The 23,488-nt window shown below is 37.6% G+C and overlaps 1 protein-coding gene across 1 annotated transcript in view; it reads left to right on the top strand.

Annotated features, from left to right (window-relative positions):
* LOC128644243 (cilia- and flagella-associated protein 46-like) overlaps window positions 1-23,488 on the top strand; it is a gene marked incomplete at both ends in the record, with an annotated part of 384,741 nt that overhangs the window by 247,176 nt on the left and 114,077 nt on the right. The window contains 2 exon segments of the mRNA XM_053696926.1: window positions 1,798-1,979; window positions 5,205-5,329. Coding sequence (XP_053552901.1) covers window positions 1,798-1,979; window positions 5,205-5,329 — 307 coding nt within the window.

The raw sequence follows: 23,488 nt of genomic DNA, 5'->3' as shown, positions 1-23,488 counted from the left end.
AAACATCAGATACATATATAGAAATATCTATTTAGGAATCAATAGAACATTTTCTATGTAAAGAACATTGGAATGTGAAATGTCAATATTTTCATGTTGGGTTAGCGCCCTTGAGAAAATGCGGGTTTGCGTGCGAGTAGGATGTTAGTTTTTTTCCACTTTTCTTGCTCCATTGAAGTCTATGGGGGAATACGTTATTGTAGTTGCAAAATTCAAAGTTTGGCTTTTTGGTGCGTTGGGTTAGCGCTTGAGCAAAATTTTTTACTTTGAACTTTATAATACGAGCGCTTCCTGATGCACGCAAAAAAACTTACTTCTAGCGGAGTTAGCGCTGGAGTGATAAATAGAGCTCCACTCGTCAGCTGGCCCTAAGTAAATGTAGATAGAATGATGCAGTAAAAGAAAAGATTAGTCTGAGAATAACATATAGATGTATTTTCTTAAGTTTAATTAGTTGTTTAAATAGTGACAAAATAGTGTCTATAAAACAATGGGAGCTGCCATGTTGTAACTTAGGTTACCTTGTCTGCTGTGGCCAGATATATATAGGTTACTATAGTGTGGAATACAAGAGTGTTCTGCACATGCATTTCTAACAGGAACTGAAATGCTCACAATTTTAGAATGGAATTAAAAGATAAGGAGACAAAATAAATCATGACAGTATATTGTAGAGTTTTTTATATGTACAATTTATCATTTTACATTACCATCTCAAAGTGTTTAATGTCCCTTTAAAGTGATAGAAATTCAAAATTAAACTTTTATAATTCAGATATAAAATATGTATTTTTAAGACGTTTACATTTACTTCTGTTATTAAATTAAAAAAAAAAAAAACAATATGTACACATCTTAAACTACTAGGAGCTAGCTAGTGATTGGTAGCTACACACATTTTTCTCATTATTGGCTCACCAGATATTTTCAGCTAGGTCCCAGTACTACTTTGCTGCTATGGAGCTGACTAATCCCTTTGCAGGAGTTAAAGGACCACTAAATACAGTATAATTGCATAATTAACAAGTGCACAATAAAAAGACAATGCAATAACACTTAGGGGTAGATTTATCAAATGTCGGACGGACTTCGCTAAATGCCGACAGCATACGCTGTCTGTATTTAACATTGCATAAGCATTTCTGGTGAAATGCTTGTGCAATGCCGACCCCTGCACATTCGTGGCCAATCGGCCGCTAGCAGGGGGTGTCAATCATCCTGATCGTATCTGATTGTGATGATTGCTGCCCGTCACCTCAGTGGTGGCGGATGAGTTAAGGAGCAACGGTCTTAAGCCCGCTCGTTTCAAGAGGACTTCAGGGGTAGATTGCAGCATTCACTGCTTGATAAATCTAGCCCTTACTCTGAATTTCACAAAAGCAGTAGATTGTTTTCTAACAAATTTATTTTTTTACTCCTATTTGCCAGCCCCCTGTATCATGTGACAGACAACAGCCAATCACAGACTAGTATATGTGTACTCTGTGAGCTTGTGCATATACTCAGTAGGAACTGGTGCCTGAAAAACTGTGCATATAAAAAGATTATGCACAGTTTGATAATGGAAGTAAATGTGAAAAATTCTTAAAATTGTGTGCTTTTTCTGAATCCTGAAAGTTTAATTGCAAGCAAAAAGTTATAAAGTTATCCTGAATCCTGAAAGTTATATGCAAGCAATTATAAAATGTTCTAACACTTTTGTATATATATATATAAAATATTGTAAATTGAATCACAATAATCAAATAACATTTTAAATTTGCCTTATGGAACAAATAATTTTCTCCATTCAATCAGTGCGAGCAAAAGTCGTCAGATGCGCGGTCAGTCCTCAAATGTTTATGAACTTGCTGGAGAGAATGGAACTGTTCAAACATGATATAATGTACCTGCTCCTTAAAAAAGACAATCAACTAAGTTTTAACAAACAGAATCACTCACATGAAAAAACGCAAGACGTCAACATAAATGCTGGAATGGTAATATTTAATTTTCACTTTATTAATTATACTGTACATAATTATTTTGTGAAAAGATATTGTTAAATATGTGTGCATATAAAATGCATAAAATGTCTTCAATGTGTGACAGAGCTTATGAGATTGTGTACAAAGAGTATACAGGTATACCCCACTTTACGGCGATTCGCTAATACGGCGCCGCAAACCCGGAAGTAGTTTCACAGCGCGGCACTTTAACATTGATGGCGAGTTAGGATATAAATTGCATGCGGTTTCAAAGTTATTACAGTGTACGCTGGTAAGACTCTGTTGGGGTTGCTAAAACTGTGCAGTACAGTATTGTACTGTACAGGATAATTTGGTAAGTGCATTAGTACTGTACACACAAGTTCTTCACAAGCACTACAGTATTTGTTGGCCATTAAAGGTACAGGTACCAGTATATGCAGTGTTACTGTATATGTACTGTACTGTATATTATTGTTATAATACCTTTGTGCTTACCTTGAATAGTACAGGTAAGCATTTAATATGCCTACTTCATCTCATATGCCTATACCATACCATAAAACATAACCTACTTTAGTACTGTATGGCATGGTGTCAGATCTCTACATAAAATAAGGATCTGGCATATACAGTACAGGTACAGTAGAGTACATTAGGTTATGGTATGGTATGGTATAGACATATGAGATGAAGGAGGCATATGAGATTCGTATCTGTACTATTCAAGGTAAGCACAAATGTACAGCCAATCATTTCAATAGGAGCAGACAACCTTTGTTTTTTTCATATGGTTTTTAAGCTTTTAAACACACTGGCAAGTGAAAAATGCCTCGACTCACTTTAAGGCGGTTTTCACTTTACAGCGGGGGCACTGGTCCCTAACCCGCTGTATGAGCGGGGTATACCAGTATGTTTCCCCAAAATTATGGAATGTTGGTGGTATTTATCCCTTCTTGTCTGGGGCAAGTGTTTAAAGGGACACTGAACCCAAAAATTTTTTTTTCGTGATTCAGATAGAGCATTTAATTTTAAGCAACTTTCTAATTTACTCCTATTATCACATTTTCTTCATTCTCTTGGTATCTTTATTTGAAATGTAAGAATGTAAGTTTAGATTACGGCCCATTTTTGGTGAATAACTTGGGTTATATTCTTGCTAATTGGTGGATAAATTCATCCACCAATAAAAAAGTGCTGTCCAGAGTACTGAACCAAAAAAGAAGCTTAGATGCCTTCTTTTTCAAATAACGATAGCAAGTGAACGAAGAAAAATTGATAATATAGGAGTAAATTAGAAAGTTGCTTAAAATTGCATGCTCTATCTGAATCCCGAAAGAAAAATTTTGGGTTCAGTGTCCCTTTAACATTGGAACGGAAACTAAATCATATGACCATTGATGCAATCACGTGATTTCAAGGTCAGGATCAGATCATGGGAAGCAGCCTACGATGCTATGCATGCACCCAGTCTGATTTTCCATTTACTAAAAGGAGGAGGGTGTAGAATGCCATATAAGGTAGGATGTTACATGCCGGCCTAACAGAGTTAAAGCTCAGCGCTATTAGGACAGCATGACGTGGTTAAAAAATGTAGTATACAATTGTGTATTGGCCAGTATTCCACTCCACAGTTTGTATGTGGCAAATAATTGCAGTTGAGAAATCCTTTTCAGGTTTTCCCTACAAGCTAAGGTTTTCTCACCCAGGACTAATTAAATGTCAATTAGCTCTTGTTAAATAGTGTGCGTTGGGGCTGCTAGTTAGAATCTGTGTGCGAAAGACAAAATATATGCTGAAGCTGTGCTGCTGTCTATAAGTTCTAGGCCTGTAAGTTTTGAAATCTGTTTGTAATTTTGCCGTTGTATGGAAAAGCCACACAACTTTAGTGAGGAATGCTTTATTCTGTTTAGTAAGCGCCATTGTGCAAGGATTTATTTTTGTTTTTGTTCATGTTAACACTGTATACCTGCAAATTGTCTGTAAGTAAACAGGCCACGGCTTTTACATTTAAAGGGACAGTCTACCATAGAATTTGTATTGTTTTAAAAGATAGATAATCCCTTTATTACCCATTCCCCAGTTTTGCATAACCAACACGTTTATATTAATATACTTTTTACCTCTGTGATTACCGTGTATCTAGGAACCTTCTTCCAGCCCCCTGATCACATGACTGTGACTGTTTATTATCTATTGTCTTAAATTTAGCATTGTTTTGTGCTAGATCTTAAATAACCCCCTGTGCCTGAACACAGTGTTATCTATATGGCCCACATGTACTTTCTGTCTCTTTGTGTTGAAAAGAGATTTAAAAAGCCTGTGATAAGAGGCAGCCCTCAAAGGCTTAGAAATTAGCATATGAGCCTACCTATGTTTAGTTTAAACTAAGAATACCAAGAGAAAAAAGCAAATTTGATGATAAAAGTAAATTGGAAAGATGATTAAAATTAAAAGTCCTTTCTGAATAATGAAAGTTTAATTTATACTAGACTGTCCCTTTAAATCCAGTGTCTGTTGAGTACTTTTCTGCTGTGAAGACTGTTTGCTTAAGCTGTTCCTGGGGTAAAATCACAAGTAGAGGGGTGTTTTTGTCACAAAATGCTGTACTAATATAAGTAATTAATGCATAATTGCTAAATTATTATGATGTACAATGAAGCAAAAGCTTTCTACAAACTAATGGAATTTAGTGCTGATATATTTTTTTTTTAATTTCCCACTGTGACAAAATGGTATCATATCAGCAAAATATACCACACTTTAAAAGCAAATCAGGAATAGAAAAATTTATAAACCATAATCAAAAATATAAACAAGATCTAGCCACTAAAAAATAAAAAGAAAGAAATCTTACCACCAAAATATATACTATTGTCAACAAGAATCTCACTGAACCCACATCCAACCACATTCATCTTAACATGTAAATCTCTTAATATGTTTCAAAGACATTCAACTAAATCATAAAGATAATATTAAAAGTAAATCAGCAGATTTGTTTGTTCAGTATTATTTTAACCCATCTCTGATATTTTTAAGTAAACTTGATAACTTAAAACTAAAATTATAAATGGTATAAACGTCACATACTTTTTCTATTTTTTCTTGATTATGGTTGAATCAATATGACCATGAACACTGAGATTATATAGGTTGAGTATCTAATTGTATGATATGTTCTCATATTTATCCCTAGTGTTCCGTAACTATTATAATTATTTTTTTTTTGTTCAGATTTTTTTAACAAATACAGAAGATGAAGATGAGAAGAAGATGTCAACAGCTTTCCATGAAATTGTTGATGCAATGGAGGAGTATCTAAATCCGGTTCTGCATCAGTTGGATATTTCTTCTTTTCGGTATTTTTTTCTACTGTTTAATCCCCCTGATTAATAATCTTACATTTGTATGATTGTCAAAGTGCAAAGTGTTATTGTGAATGTATTAAAGTGACATTAAACACTAAATACATGCTAGATAGAATGATGCATTCAAAGAAAAGATTAGTCCATGACTAACATGTAGATGTATTTTTTAAAGTTTCATTAGTTGTTTAAAAAGTGACAAAATAAATGTAAAGTTTTAGTGTCTATAAAACACTGGGAGCTGCCATGTTGTAACTTGTGTTGCCTTCTTTGCTGTGGCCAATTAGGGTCAGTTATAAATAGGTCACTAGAGTGTGCAGCCAATGGTTGTGCTGGATTTAACAGTGTTCTGCACTTCCATTTCTAACAGGAACTGAAAAGCTCACAATTTCAGAATGGAATTACAGGCAAAGAGGACAAAATAAATAATGAAAGTATATTGCAGAGTTGTTTTATTATATACAATTTATCATATTATATTACCATCTCAAAGTGTTTAATGTCCCTTTAAGGGTAGTTAAAGTGAATTAGTTAGTATCTAAGCGAATAAATTCAAGAAACTGTGAGATACATATCTATTTTTTATGTTTATTTCCTAATGTCTTCAGTGCTAAAGTATCTTTTACCTTTCTCATCATCTACTACATCCCTACCACTTTATACTTAACCATAAGTGAAGCAGCAGAAGTTCCCTACAGTCTGTGCAGAGCAGCTAAACTTGATTATTGTTTTCTACTCATCTTTTCTACAGTCTGAGATCCCACAGTTAACCCACAGTTCCGTCCATGTTATCAAATAGATACTATAGTGGATGGATGTGATGACAGAGTATTAAAAAAATAGTATTAAAATGTCTAATTAGTGGTATTTAAATTTTAGGTATGATGCTATCTGTTACTAGTAAGGCAGGATTATGTGCAGCATTGTGATAGGTCATTACACTTACCTTTGTATAGTATTAAAATATAATTTATTTGTTTTAATTTAAATATATAATACTAACTTATACTTATTTGCTTCAAATGCCACAATATCTGTTCCAGAAATAAAAAAAAATAATAAGTTAATTAAGATAGCACAAGGCTAGGTCTGGGTTTTGTCACTGAAATAAAGCCCCTGCACAAACAAGTAGCAAAAGCTATTTTGTGTAGTGGCTGCATTTTAGCATCCATATAAGGACAGATCTCAGCATTTTCACGGATAGCGTGCTTTTTGTGCAAGTCTGCCAAATGTAGCAGGTATTTATGGCTGCTGGTTATGACCAGCCAGATATGGAACTGTTACCTGTGGCCCCTATAGCACTGACATCTAATTGGGTATATATGTTACAATACTATATCTCTAACCATGATCTCTCCCAAAGCAATAAAACCTTACCAGGTCCCATAAGGCTGTATTAACCATATGTGAGACTGGGTCCACACTGCCATTGATCATTTATGTGACCGAGCCCCTCCCCCCCCCCAGTTATTAGCCCTATGAACTACCAGTTCCCACTACAATACCAACCTAACATCCACTGTAATGTACAATCCTACCAATGGCAAAATCCCTTCAGCTTTAAACTGTCCTACATGAACCCACACCTTTAAGAACCCCGACGTGATTCAATTCTTCATTAACTCCCCTTGTAAAATCCAGCCCCATCCTTTGTGAGTCCCCATTGCAAATAACCCCAACACCTGATTATGTTACATGACCTACCAACTGTCCATATTACACAATACTAAAATATTACATATTATTGTGAAAAAGTATGTTATGTAATGTAGTGTGTGCCTGCCATTTTAGTAGACATAAAATGTGCCACGTCTCTGCTGGGTTTGAGGACCAAATCTGGGATGTTATTGCCATAGCCCTTACCTAGCTATTAGACAATAGTTATAGACAAAACTTGGTTTTTCATGTATGTTAACTGACTGTTTTATTGAAAATACTCTAATTCCCATTCCTTTAAAGGGACACTAAAGTCAAAATTAAACTTTCATGATTCAGATAGAGTATATGATTTTGAAAAACTTTCCTGTTTACTTCCAGTATCAACATGTGCAAGAGCGCACCGTATATACTGTAAATATATGCATCTTGTGATTGGCGGCTGGCTGTCACATGATACAGGGGGATGGGGGTTGGGGTGATGTATATACATATTTACACATATAAACACATAATATACACATTTATATACATACACACTTATATACATACACACGCATATATATATATATATATATATATATATATATATATACACACACACGTGTATATATATATATACTGTATATACTATTAATATTTGTATGGTGTATATATGCGTTTAATAGTTTATTTACATATATTTTTACATATATTTTTGATTTAAAAAAAAATAAACCTTACAGTTTACACTAGGTCTTCAGTTATGCTAATTCTTCAAGCACAGTTTTTCCTATCACTTGAGCACAATCGTTTACTTTCAACTTGTAATATGCATGTTAGCGCGGTCCTGATATTTCTTAACGCGTCCCGTGCTAACATTAGCTTGCCACTTGTAATCTAGCCCTACAAGTTTCCGCCAATGTTTTTAACAAACACTAGATGGCAGCAGCATTTTGCAACAGTGTAAAACTCTGCAAACAATACTGGCATATAGTGTTTCTGAAACATGTGCACTCTTGAGCCTACCTAGGTATGCTCTTCACCAAAGCATACCAAGGAAACAAAGTAAATTTGAAATTTGGGAAGTTTTTTTTAATATTTTTAAGTTTCATTTTGACCTTGATGACTTTTTAACTTGATTTCTAGGGATCACCCATGGGATACTTCTTATAGGTTTATTTGTCCTATGGATTTTCTAGCGTGCTACAACCAAATGTATAAATCCCATGCTTTCTTAACATATGCATACAGCTGGGTTTTTGCTATGAATTAAGGGACAAAAGTACAGAGACAATGAACCTTCGTGTTATTTAAAGTCAGATCTACAGAGAGATCACAAAGTATTTTATTGTCCCCAGCAGAAAATTCCTCTTGGCAAAGAATAAATCACTTTAACATTATTAACACTTAAATAGTCCTTAAAATGAACTTTGTAAAATTAGAGACTAATTATAATTAAACTATATTAAAAAGAAAACACCACATCTATTTAAAGTATTTTTCATATGTACCATGACTTAAGCATTATCATATCAAAACAATATTAACTTTTTAATGCATGAACACACTTGATTTTCAGATTATGATGCACAATGGATTTTTACAATTAGTTCCTAATACAGCCAACATCTCCAATAATTTACTTTGAAATTCTTTCATGAAAGCTTTTAGCAACGTGGATGCTAAGTGATAAGATTCACAGTGCATTGTCTATTGTTATGTACATTGGGCAAGATTAAAAGTTGTGCGTTATCTTGTTCTTTGTCTCGCTCTAAGAATAATGCTCAATCTTGCAACAGATGGATGGTAGCAAGTTTTATTCAGATCTTCTAAACATGGCCAAAACTCTTTTAGCCCCCCCCCCCTTATACTTGCAATTGTGCAGGAAGCGCCATTAACTTGTGGATTATGCTTCTATTTGAAGTAGTGAGTTAAAGAGATAATAAACCCATTTTTTTTTATTTCATGATTCAGATAGAGCATGCAATTTTAAGCAACTTTCTCATTTAAGCCTATCATTAATTTTTCCTCAAACCTTTTGCTATCTTTATTTGAAAAAGCAGGAATCTAAGGATTGGAGCCGGCACATTTTGTTTTCAGCACACTGAGTTGCGCTGCTGATTGGTGGCTACATTTAGCCACCAATCAGCAAGCGCTACCCAGGTGCTGAACTAAAGATAGGCCGGCTCATTCCTGCTTTTTAAATAAAGATAGCAAGAGAATGAATAAAAATTGATAATAGGAGTAAATTAGAAAGTTGCTTAAAATTGCCTGCTCTATCTGAATCATGAAAGACAAAATTTGGTGATAGTATCCCTTTAAGCATTGCTTTCAAGCACAATCCAAAATACCACTGTCAAATTTAGCGCTTCTTGAGACCTGAAGTAAACCAGTATTATTAATAGTATAGCACAGAACTACATAATGAACTCCACCCTTGACATCGTCAGCTTAGCGCTCTAGCAATATCCAACATAAATTTTGCTGTACACCCCCATAGATGTCTATTTTGTGAGGGGTTTAACACATCCACTCTAACATGCAGATGTTAATGTGCTCTAGACTGGTGCATGAGCGATAAAAAAATAACGTATACGCCCAAATGTAAAATCCCCAAAACAAAGATAGATTCTGTATCACTACAGAGTAAGTGCGCCTAATATACAATATAGAGCTCGGTTCCGTTGAGCCGTAATTCCGTTTGCGTGCGCTCGCAAACCGATAAATATGCTGTCGGAAGCAATTTTGTTTATCGACTGTTTCCAGTGGCGCGTTATACCTCAATATCGGCAGCCATAGAAAGTAATAGAAGCCGTTAATCAATAAATTATACCAGGTTTCCAATGAAAACGCAAACCGTTAATACACTGTCGGAGGCTGTTGATACATTGAGAAATATTACACCCAGCTCAACTAGATGTAAAAGAGGAAAATTGTTCTTTTTGAGACCTATTTTCTATTGAAACTATAAAACTTGCAAATAATGCAAGTGTTTTAATGTAGAAATAAATTGTAATAAGTCATATTTATTGATGTTGTCTCATGTATAGGGATGAGCGAATGTGTAAATTTCGGAATTTGAATGTTAGAACGAATGTTATTACCGAAATTCAAATTACAAATACGAATGTTGATACAAACGAATATTCTTAAAAATTCTATAATCGAATGCTATTTACAGTTTTTGAATGTCACTTTCGAATTCGAATGTTTATAATTAGATGGAATGTCCACATTCGAAATTTCAAATTTAACATTCTATTTAACAAATACTATTCAGAAGTTCAATAGTTCATGTGGTAGGGAATCTAGTAAATTGATACATAATAGATACAAATAATTATCCAACGCAAAGAAAGCCACAGAAGACCCGTACTTGATGAACAAAGAAAGTTCTTTTTATTCAGATGTGTGATATCAGGAACATACAAAATAACATCTGACACATTTCATCAGAGCCTCTTGCCGGTTACAGATTATACATACCCTCCTCCTGAGCCTATCACAGGTGTATTGACCCACTGACGTCAGAACCTCAGAGTAGACAAGGAATTACCATACCCATTGTGGCGGAGCTGAGACAGCACAGACAAGCTACTTGGAACAGTACTAAGAAGTTGGTTTTACTCTGGAACATTTCCTGTAGGAGAGTTTTGGGAGACTTCCTCGCCTTGCGAACCTTGCCCACAGAAGTTGTCCGGATCTTCTTCCAGTTCCATAAGCACAGAAGGAGGCAACAGAAACGCAGTGCATTGATTCAGCTGCTACGTAGCAACAACATTATCCGTTGGAGAAAATAAGCTAAATACTTTACTTACTTGGGACTAAGTAAACAGTTATTTGGAGCTCTTTGCATAATACCTGATATTATACAGGTCACTACGACGATTATACTTGATAAAGGACTCCTTTAAAAAGGGACTTTTTACCTATCTATAGGTTTATGCATGATACTTAGTCTCTTATGTTAAGAGTATTGGCATACATTGTTGTTCTATGCATAAATAGATACAAATATATCAATGCGAATGTTTCTATTTCGATCAAATATTGCATAATTCTAATATTACATTTAAAGAAAGCATTAGAAATACTATTACAAACATATAAATTCAAATTTTTCGAATTCGAATATTGCATAATTTGAATATTACATTTAAAGAAAGCATTAGAAATACTATTACAAATATATAAATTCGAATTTTTCTAAACTAATATTTTCAAATGTAATCGTAAAATTTGAAACCGAACATTCAAAAATCGAATGTTAGAATGTTATGTAAACATTCGAAATTCGATTTGAATGAACGAATGTGTTAAAATTTGTTTCATTTTTCGAATGTTGCTAAACATTCACCCATCTCTAATCATGTATAGGAATAGTTGAACTTATAATTTAATAGAAATATCAGTATATATTTATATATAATAATATATGCAAGAACATATCTACAGAATTCAAACTAGACCTATGCCTAGGGCAGCAATACATATTACTTATATTTATGAAGTGGTTAATATAATTATATTAACAAATAGTATTTGATTATTGTTAAAAATATGGATAAGTGTATCCTTATTTTTCTTCAGAGGTGATCACAGGTAAGGAGCACTGATGTTAAACGTAAATTCTATAGCGTAAGGTCGAGTTACCTTAGCAACTAATTGATTTTCAAGAAATGGAAGCGTTAACACAACGTTAACTTACAGCTATACGAAAAGAGTGACTGCACGCAATGCGCAAAATATTTCAATGGAAACTTGGTACTAAAATGGAGCCGTAAATTACTTTTAGCTGTCGGCCTCTTCGGTAGTTTACGGCTCCATTTTTAACGACTCAATGGAAGCAAGCTCATAGACGAGTAGACACAGAAAAACATGGCAACTGAAAGCTAACAATGTGACAAGGGGGAGTAGAAGATGAAACACATTTTCTTCTACAGTTCTCAAAATACCCCAATAAGAGGGAAGATTGCGTCCAATAATTATATCAGCTCAGATACCTGCATTGTCTTTCAATGATGAGCAATAAAAATGTCCTTAAAAAAAATAGGAAAACACAACGCAGTGTGCAGCTGACTACATCATTACATGCCATAAACTATGAAGTTCCACATAAACCTCTAAAAGGCTTAGATCCCCCCATATGTCCTATTTATGCCCAATTTTGCAGATTCTGAATGTTCCCTACCACATCTCATGATCCCCATTCTATAAACAATTGGCTTTGGCAACATTGATTTGTAATGTGTCCTGCCAATAAAGCAAATCAGAATTTAAGAAATGTAAAATAGATCTTTGTGTAGTGAATCTGCACATTTAAACACATTAGGGGGCCTATTTATTAATGTGCGAGCGGACATGATCCGATATTGCGGATCATGTCCGCTGCACATCGATAAATGCCAACAGCATACGCTCTCGGCATTTATCATTGCACCAGCAGTTCTTGTAAACTGCTGGTGCAATACCCGCCCCCTGCAGATTTGCAGCCAATTGGCCACTAGCAGGGGGTGTCAATCAACCCGATCGTATTCAATCGGGTTGATTTCTGTCCGCCGCCTCAGAGCAGGAGGACAGGTTATGGAGCATCGGTCTTTAGACCTCTGCTTCATAACTTTTGTTTCCGGCGAGCCTTTGGCGAGCCCCTAGATCTCCTTTTCCCACAGAAGACCTCAGCTTACGGCTTTTTACATTGTATAAGAGAATTCTGCCTAAACTAAATTGATGGTAAAAAACAACAACTACATTTAATTATATTACAGCTTTAATCTATATACATACAGACTCTCATTTTTCTAATAATGATTTTTTTCACTAATAAATTACTTTATATTCTTCCACCCTTTACCTATGCCCCAGCTGCCTCCTTGTGAAATCCATGTTTTCTACATTTTGACAGGCATCTGGTGCAGCCAATAGGTGATACACCATATACCCTATGTATTTAATCAGCGCCACACTCCAGTGTCGCTGCTTTAAAATCAGGTAACAAGAAGAAGGAAAGATTCCAAACTGCACAAGTTCAGTTATCCGAGATATCCAACCACAGCTTCATTTAAACAGTGAATCCTCTTTTACATACTGTTTACTGCTGCGGTCTATGTCACATGTGTCATCTGCATGGAAATGATAGCTGCAAAAAGAACAAATGTCAATATCACTAAACTCTAAGAAGATGTAATACACAGGACCATTAAAGCCCATTTCTCCTGTTAAGTGTGGTCAGTCCACGGGTCATCATTACTTCTGGGATATTAACTCCTCCCCAACAGGAAGTGCAAGAGGATCACCCAAGCAGAGCTGCTATATAGCTCCTCCCCTCTACGTCACACCCAGTCATTCTCTTGCACCCAACTAATAGATAGGATGTGTGAGAGGACTGTGGTGATTATACTTAGTTTTTATATCTTCAATCAAAAGTTTGTTATTTTAAAACAGCACCGGAGTGTGTTGTTCCTTCTCAGGTAGAATTTGAAGAAGAATCTACCTGAGTTTTTGGATGATTTTAGCCGACGTAGCTAAAATTCATTTTGCTGTTCTCGGCCATTCTGAGGAGTGAGGTAAACTTCAGATCAGGGGACAGCGGGCAGGTTCACCTGCAAAGAGGTATGTTGCAGTATATTATTTTCTGAGGAATGGAATTGACTGAGAAAATACTGCCAATACCAATATAATGTAAGTTCAGCCTTAAATGCAGTAGTGGCAACTGGTATCAGGCTGTTTATGTATATATGTGTACACTTCTGTATTCTGGGGAATGGCACTTCTCTGGGTAATACTATATGCATATAATCTTTAGCCTTACTTGCAGTGGGAACGTCTAGCAACAGGCTGTTAATGGCATTTCATGATATTTGATTTTAAACGTTTTTGCTGGCATGCTAAAATGTTTAAATATCTGAGGTACTGGGTGAAAAATTGTTTTTGGGCACTGTTTTTCCACTTGGCTATCGTTTATTTTAATCTGAGACCGTTTACTGAACTTCCCTCACTGCTATGAGTGAGGGGGAGGGGCCTATTTTGGCGCTTTTGCTACGCATCAAAAATTCAGTCAAAAGTCTGTTTCTCTTCCTGCATGATCCGGATCGTCTCTACAGAGCTCAAGGGTCTTCAAAAATTATTTTGACGGAGGTAATCACTCACAGCAGACCTGTGAGATTGTGCTTTGACTGTGATAAAAAACGTTTATATTTTGTACATTTTTTTCTGCCATTAAGGGTTAGTTATACATTGCTAATGGGGGCAATCCTTTGCTAAATTTATGCCTTTCTGGGAATAATCTGATTGTTATAATTTTTCCAGTTCATTATTATTAAACTGTCATAATTTTTTTCTGTGCTTCTTAAAGGCACAGTGCGTTTTTCACATTACTTGTAATTTGAGTGAAAAGTATTTCCAAGCTTGCTAGTTTAATTGCTAGTTTGTTAAACATGTCTGACTCAGAGGAATATCTCTGTGCTATATGTGCAAAAGCCAAGGTGGAGCCCAATAGAAATTTATGTACTAATTGCATTGATGCTACTTTGAATAAGAGTCATTCTGTACAAATTGAACATCATTCACCAAACAACGAGGGGGAAGTTATGCCGACTAACTTGCCTCACGTGTCAGTACCTGCATCTCCCGCTCGGGAGGTGCGTGATATTGTAACGCAGAGTACTTCAGGGCGGCCATTACAAATCACACTACAGGACATGGCTAATGTTATGACTGAAGTTTTTGTCTAAATTACCAGAACTTAGAGGTAAGCGAGATCACTCTGGGGTGAGAACAGAGTGCGCTGATAATATTAGGGCCATGTCAGATACTGCGTCACAATTTGCAGAACATGAGGACGGAGAGCTTCATTCTGCGGGTGACGGATCTGATCCAAATAAACTGGATTCAGACATTTAAAATTTTAAGTTTAAGCTGGAAAACCTCTGTGTATTACTAGGGGAGGTTTTAGCGGCTCTGAATGATTGTAACACAGTTGCAATACCAGAGAAAATGTGTAGGTTGGATAAATATTTTGCGGTACCGTCGAGTACTGACGTTTTTCCAATACCTAAGAGACTTACTGAAATTGTTACTAAGGAGTGGGACAGACCCGGTGTGCCTTTCTCACCCCCTCCTATATTCAGAAAGATGTTTCCAATAGACGCCACCACACGGGACTTATGGCAAACGGTCCCTAAGGTGGAGGGAGCAGTTTCTACTTTAGCTAAGCGTACCACTATCCCGGTGGAGGATAGCTGCGCCTTTTCAGATCCAATGGATAAAAAATTAGAGGGTTACCTTAAGAAAATGTTTGTTCAACAAGGTTTTATATTGCAACCCCTTGCATGCATTGCGCCTGTCACGGCTGCAGCAGCATTTTGGTTTGAGTCTCTGGAAGAGACCCTTGAATCAGCTCCAATAGATGAGATTACACACAAGCTTAAAACCCTTAAGCTAGCTAATTCATTTATTTCTGATGCCGTAGTACACTTAACTAAACTTACGGCTAAAAATTCCGGATTCGCCATTCAGGCACGCAGAGCGCTGTGGCTAAAATCCTGGTCAGCTGATGTTACTTCTAAATCTAAACTACTTAACATACCTTTCAAAGGGCAGACCTTATTCGGGCCCGGTTTGAAGGAAATTATCGCTGACATTACAGGAGGTAAAGGTCATGCCCTGCCTCAAGACAGAGCCAAACCTAGGGCTAGACAGTCTAATTTTCGTGCCTTTCGTAACTTCAAGGCAGGAGCAGCATCAACTTCCTCTGCACCAAAACAGGAAGGAGCTGTTGCTCGATACAGACAAGGCTGGAAACCTAACCAGTCCTGGAACAAGGGCAAACAGGCCAGAAAGCCTGCTGCTGCCCCTAAGACAGCATGAAGTGAGGGCCCCCGATCCGGGAACGGATCTAGTGGGGGGCAGACTCTCTCTCTTCGCCCAGGCTTGGGCAAGAGATGTCCAGGATCCCTGGGCGTTAGAGATCATATCTCAGGGATATCTTCTGGACTTCAAAGCCTCTCCCCCAAAAGGGAGATTTCATCTTTCAAGGTTGTCAACAAACCAGATAAAGAAAGAGGCGCTTCTACGCTGTGTATAAGATCTTTTACTAATGGGAGTGATCCATCCGGTTCCGCGGTCGGAACACGGACAAGGTTTTTACTCAAATCTGTTTGTGGTTCCCAAGAAAGAAGGAACCTTCAGACCAATCTTGGATTTAAAGATCCTAAACAAATTCCTAAGAGTTCCATCGTTCAAAATGGAAACTATTCGGACAATCTTACCCATGATCCAAAAGGGTCAGTACATGACCACAGTGGATTTAAAGGATGCCTACCTTCATATACCGATTCACAAAGATCATTACCGGTATCTAAGGTTTGCCTTCCTAGACAGGCATTACCAGTTTGTAGCTCTTCCATTCGGGTTGGCTACGGCTCCAAGAATCTTCACAAAGGTTCTGGGCTCTCTTCTGGCGGTGCTAAGGCCGCAAGGAATTTCGGTGGCTCCGTACCTAGACGACATTCTGATACAAGCGTCAAGCTTTCAAACTGCCAAGTCTCATACAGAGTAAGTACTGGCATTTCTAAGGTCGCATGGGTGGAAGGTGAACGTAGAGAAGAGTTCTCTCTTACCACTCACAAGGGTTCCCTTCTTGGGGACTCTTATAGACTCTGTAGAAATGAAGATTTACCTGACAGAAGACAGGTTAACAAAGCTTCAAAATGCTTGCCGTGTCCTTCATTCCATTCAACACCCGTCAGTGGCTCAATGCATGGAGGTAATCGGCTTAATGGTAGCGGCAATGGACATAGTAACCTTTGCACGCCTACATCTCAGACCGCTGCAATTGTGCATGCTAAGTCAGTGGAATGGGGATTACTCAGATTTGTCCCCTACTCTGAATCTGGATCAAGAGACCAGAAATTCTCTTCTATGGTGGCTTTCTCGGCCACATCTGTCCAGGGGGATGCCATTCAGCAGACCAGATTGGACAATTGTAACAACAGACGCAAGCCTTCTAGGTTGGGGCGCTGTCTGGAATTCCCTGAAGGCTCAGGGATCATGGACTCAGGAGGAAAGTCTCCTTCCAATAAACATTCTGGAATTGAGAGCAGTTCTCAATGCCCTTCTGGCTTGGCCTCAGTTAACAACTCAGGGGTTCATCAGGTTTCAGTCGGACAACATCACGACTGTAGCTTACATCAACCATCAAGGAGGGACAAGAAGCTCCCTAGCGATGATGGAAGTATCAAAGATAATTCGCTGGGCAGAGTCTCACTCTTGCCACCTGTCAGCGATCCACATTCCTGGAGTGGAAAACTGGGAGGCGGATTTCCTAAGTCGTCAGACTTTTCATCCGGGGGAGTGGGAACTTCATCCGGAGATCTTTGCCCAAATACTTCGACTTTGGGGCAAACCAGAGATAGATCTCATGGCGTCTCGCCAGAACGCCAAGCTTACTTGTTACGGGTCCAGGTCCAGGGACCCGGGAGCAGTCCTGGTAGATGCTTTGACAGCACCTTGGACTTTCGGGATGGCCTATGTGTTTCCACCCTTCCCGATGCTTCCTCGATTGATTGCCAGGATCAAACAGGAGAGAGCATCGGTGATTCTGATAGCGCCTGCGTGGCCACGCAGGACCTGGTATGCAGATCTAGTGGACATGTCATCCTGTCCACCTTGGTCTCTGCCTCTGAGACAGGACCTTCTAAGTCAGGGTCCTTTCAAACATCAAAATCTAATTTCTCTGAAGCTGACTGCTTGGAAATTGAACGCTTGATTTTATCAAAGCGTGGTTTTTCGGAGTCAGTTATTGATACCTTAATACAGGCTAGGAAGCCTGTTACCAGAAAGATTTACCATAAAATATGGCGTAAATACTTACATTGGTGCGAATCCAAGAGTTACTCATGGAGTAAAGTTAGGATTCCTAGGATATTGTCCTTTCTACAAGAAGGTTTAGAAAAGGGTTTATCTGCTAGTTCCTTAAAGGGACAGATCTCAGCTCTGTCCATTCTTTTACACAAGCGTCTGTCAGAAGTTCCAGATGTTCAGGCTTTTTGCCAGGCTTTGGCCAGGATTAAGCCTGTGTTTAAAACTGTTGCTCCACCATGGAGCTTAAATTTAGTTCTTAACGTTTTACAGGCTGTTCCGTTTGAACCCCTTCATTCCATTGATATCAAGCTGTTGTCTTGGAAAGTTCTGTTTTTGATGGCTATTTCCTCGGCTCGTAGAGTCTCTGAGTTATCAGCCTTACATTGTGATTCTCCGTATCTGATTTTTCATTCAGATAAGGTAGTTCTGCGTACTAAACCTGGGTTCTTACCTAAGGTTGTCACTAATAAGAATATCGATCAAGAGATTGTTGTGCCATCATTGTGTCCGAATCCTTCTTCAAAGAAGGAACGACTTCTGCACAATCTAGATGTAGTCCGTGCCCTAAAATTTTATTTACAGGCAACTAAAGATTTTCGCCAAACTTCTTCCCTGTTTGTCGTTTATTCTGGACAGAGGAGAGGTCAAAAAGCTTCGGCTACCTCTCTCTCTTTTTGGCTTCGTAGCATAATACGTTTAGCCTATGAGACTGCTGGACAGCAGCCTCCTGAAAGAATTACAGCTCATTCCACTAGAGCTGTGGCTTCCACTTGGGCCTTTAAGAATGAGGCCTCTGTTGAACAGATTTGCAAGGCTGCAACTTGGTCTTCTCTTCATACTTTTTCCAAATTTTACAAATTTGACACTTTTGCTTCTTCTGAGGCTGTTTTTGGGAGAAAGGTTCTTCAGGCAGTGGTTCCTTCCGTATAAAGATCCTGCCTGTCCCTCCCGTCATCCGTGTACTTTAGCTTTGGTATTGGTATCCCAGAAGTAATGATGACCCGTGGACTGACCACACTTAACAGGAGAAAACATAATTTATGCTTACCTGATAAATTCCTTTCTCCTGTAGTGTGGTCAGTCCACGGCCCGCCCTGTTTTTTATGGCAGGTCTAAATTTTTAAATTATACTCCAGTCACCACTGCACCCTATAGTTCTCCTTTCTCGTTTGGTTCTTGGTCGAATGACTGGGTGTGACGTAGAGGGGAGGAGCTATATAGCAGCTCTGCTTGGGTGATCCTCTTGCACTTCCTGTTGGGGAGGAGTTAATATCCCAGAAGTAATGATGACCCGTGGACTGACCACACTACAGGAGAAAGGAATTTATCAGGTAAGCATAAATTATGTTTTTGGGAAGGTGAAGTTCTTTAAAGAGACAAACAACACTGTGTAATTACAAGGCATTTCTGTTGTGCTGCTATTGAATAACAAGTCTTAAAGGGACATGAAACCTAAATTTTTTCTTTCATGATTTGGAAAGAGCAAGCACTTTTAAACAACTTTTTAATTTACTTCTATTATCTAATTTGCTTTATTCTCTTTATATGCTTTGCTGAAAAGCATATCTAGATATGCTCAGTAGCTGCTGATTGGTAAATGCACATAGATGCCTCGTGTGATTGGCTCACCCATGTGCATTGCTATTTCTTCAACAAAGAATATCTAAAGAATGAAGCAAATAAGATAATAGAAGTAATTTGGAAAGTTATTTTAAATTGTAATTTTAAATTGTTCCCTACCTGAATCATGAAATATTTTTTTGGGGTTTAATGTCCCTTTAAATGTTTTTAAAACAAATTAACATCCCTTTTACTGCATTTATTTTTCAATAGCCAAACTCCACCCATCAATTTGTTTTATTTGTAGGAGCCAATATGGACTTTAGTCCACAGACTACAAGGCTAACCACTGTTATAAAGTTAGTATAAAGTACAATGTCTTTCAGTTATCTAATAATATAATCAGGGACATAAATGTAGCAGGATTTGCCTCGATGAGTCAACATGGTGCATTTATAGTTCTGAGAAAGAAATTGCCCAATTTTCAGAGCTAAATTACATGAAAAGGGGGTAAAATATATAACTAAACATTTTAAATAAAAATCTCAGGCCTAGATTTAGAGTTCGGCGGTAAAAGGGCTGTTAACGCTCCGCGGGTTTTTTTCTGGCCGCACCATAAATTTAACTCTGGTATCGAGAGTTCAAACAAATGCTGCGTTAGGCTCCAAAAAAGGAGCGTAGAGCATTTTTACCGCAAATGCAACTCTCGATACCAGAGTTGCTTACGGACGCGGCCGGCATCAAAAACGTGCTCGTGCACGATTCTCCCATAGGAAACAATGGGGCTGTTTGAGCTGAAAAAAAACCTAACACCTGCAAAAAAGCAGCGTTCAGCTCCTAACGCAGCCCCATTGTTTCCTATGGGGAAACACTTCCTACGTCTGCACCTAACACCCTAACATGTACCCCGAGTCTAAACACCCCTAACCTTACACTTATTAACCCCTAATCTGCCGCCCCCGCTATCGCTGACCCCTGCATTACACTTTTAACCCCTAATCTGCCGCTCCGTAAACCGCCGCCACCTACGTTATCCCTATGTACCCCTAATCTGCTGCCCTAACATCGCCGACCCCTATGTTATATTTATTAACCCCTAATCTGCCCCCCACAACGTCGCCGACACCTACCTACACTTATTAACCCCTAATCTGCCGAGCGGACCTGAGCGCTACTATAATAAAGTTATTAACCCCTAATCCGCCTCACTAACCCTATCATAAATAGTATTAACCCCTAATCTGCCCTCCCTAACATCGCCGACACCTACCTTCAATTATTAACCCCTAATCTGCCGACCGGAGCTCACCGCTATTCTAATAAATGTATTAACCCCTAAAGCTAAGTCTAACCCTAACACTAACACCCCCCTAAGTTAAATATAATTTTTATCTAACGAAATAAATTAACTCTTATTAAATAAATAATTCCTATTTAAAGCTAAATACTTACCTGTAAAATACATCCTAATATAGCTACAATATAAATTATAATTATATTATAGCTATTTTAGGATTAATATTTATTTTACAGGCAACTTTGTAATTATTTTAACCAGGTACAATAGCTATTAAATAGTTAAGAACTATTTAATAGTTACCTAGTTAAAATAATTACAAATTTACCTGTAAAATAAATCCTAACCTAAGATATAATTAAACCTAACACTACCCTATCAATAAAATAATTAAATAAACTACCTACAATTACCTACAATTAACCTAACACTACACTATCAATAAATTAATTAAACACAATTGCTACAAATAAATAAAATTAAATAAACTATCTAAAGTACAAAAAATAAAAAAGAACTAAGTTACAGAAAATAATAAAATATTTACAAACATAAGAAAAATATTACAACAATTTTAAACTAATTACACCTACTCTAAGCCCCCTAATAAAATAACAAAGCCCCCCAAAATAAAAAATTCACTACCCTATTCTAAAATACAAATATTACAAGCTCTTTTACCTTACCAGCCCTGAACAGGGCCCTTTGCGGGGCATGCCCCAAGAATTTCAGCTCTTTTGCCTGTAAAAAAAAACATACAATACCCCCCCCCAACATTACAACCCACCACCCACATACCCCTAATCTAACCCAAACCCCCCTTAAATAAACCTAACACTACCCCCCTGATGATCTTCCTACCTTGTCTTCACCATGCCAGGTTCACCGATCCGTCCTGGCTCCAAGATCTTCATCCACCCCAAGCGGGGGCTAGACATCCACTGAAGAAGTCCAGAAGAGGGTCCAAAGTCTTCCTCCTATCCGGCAAGAAGAGGACATCCGGACCGGCAAACATCTTCTCCAAGCGGCATCTTCTATCTTCTTCCATCCGATGACGACCGGCTCCATCTTGAAGACCTCCAGCGCGGATCCATCCTCTTCTTCCGACGACTAGACGACGAATGACGGTTCCTTTAAGGGACGTCATCCAAGATGGCGTCCCTCGAATTCCGATTGGCTGATAGGATTCTATCAGCCAATCGGAATTAAGGTAGGAATTTTCTGATTGGCTGATGGAATCAGCCAATCAGAATCAAGTTCAATCCGATTGGCTGATCCAATCAGCCAATCAGATTGAGCTCGCATTCTATTGGCTGTTCCGATCAGCCAATAGAATGCGAGCTCAATCTGATTGGCTGATTGGATCAGCCAATCGGATTGAACTATATTCTGATTGGCTGATTCCATCAGCCAATCAGAAAATTCCTACCTTAATTCCGATTGGCTGATAGAATCCTATCAGCCAATCGGAATTCGAGGGACGCCATCTTGGATGACGTCCCTTAAAGGAACCGTCATTCGTCGTCTAGTCGTCGGAAGAAGAGGATGGATCCGCGCTGGAGGTCTTCAAGATGGAGCCGGTCGTCATCGGATGGAAGAAGATAGAAGATGCCGCTTGGAGAAGATGTTTGCCGGTCCGGATGTCCTCTTCTTGCCGGATAGGAGGAAGACTTTGGACCCTCTTCTGGACTTCTTCAGTGGATGTCTAGCCCCCGCTTGGGGTGGATGAAGATCTTGGAGCCAGGACGGATCGGTGAACCTGGCATGGTGAAGACAAGGTAGGAAGATCATCAGGGGGGTAGTGTTAGGTTTATTTAAGGGGGGTTTGGGTTAGATTAGGGGTATGTGGGTGGTGGGTTGTAATGTTGGGGGGGGGGTATTGTATGTTTTTTTTTACAGGCAAAAGAGCTGAAATTCTTGGGGCATGCCCCGCAAAGGGCCCTGTTCAGGGCTGGTAAGGTAAAAGAGCTTGTAATATTTGTATTTTAGAATAGGGTAGTGAATTTTTTATTTTGGGGGGCTTTGTTATTTTATTAGGGGGCTTAGAGTAGGTGTAATTAGTTTAAAATTGTTGTAATATTTTTCTTATGTTTGTAAATATTTTATTATTTTCTGTAACTTAGTTCTTTTTTATTTTTTGTACTTTAGATAGTTTATTTAATTTTATTTATTTGTAGCAATTGTGTTTAATTAATTTATTGATAGTGTAGTGTTAGGTTAATTGTAGGTAATTGTAGGTAGTTTATTTAATTATTTTATTGATAGGGTAGTGTTAGGTTTAATTATATCTTAGGTTAGGATTTATTTTACAGGTAAATTTGTAATTATTTTAACTAGGTAACTATTAAATAGTTCTTAACTATTTAATAGCTATTGTACCTGGTTAAAATAATTACAAAGTTGCCTGTAAAATAAATATTAATCCTAAAATATCATAAATAGTATTAACCCCTAATCTGCCCTCCCTAACATCGCCGACACCTACCTTCAATTATTAACCCCTAATCTGCCGACCGGAGCTCACCGCTATTCTAATAAATGTATTAACCCCTAAAGCTAAGTCTAACCCTAACACTAACACCCCCCTAAGTTAAATATAATTTTTATCTAACGAAATAAATTAACTCTTATTAAATAAATAATTCCTATTTAAAGCTAAATACTTACCTGTAAAATACATCCTAATATAGCTACAATATAAATTATAATTATATTATAGCTATTTTAGGATTAATATTTATTTTACAGGCAACTTTGTAATTATTTTAACCAGGTACAATAGCTATTAAATAGTTAAG

The sequence above is a fragment of the Bombina bombina genome, unplaced genomic scaffold (assembly GCF_027579735.1).
Source record: "Bombina bombina isolate aBomBom1 unplaced genomic scaffold, aBomBom1.pri scaffold_480, whole genome shotgun sequence".
Taxonomy (NCBI): domain Eukaryota; kingdom Metazoa; phylum Chordata; class Amphibia; order Anura; family Bombinatoridae; genus Bombina; species Bombina bombina.
This window is presented reverse-complemented; position numbering and strand designations above follow the sequence as displayed.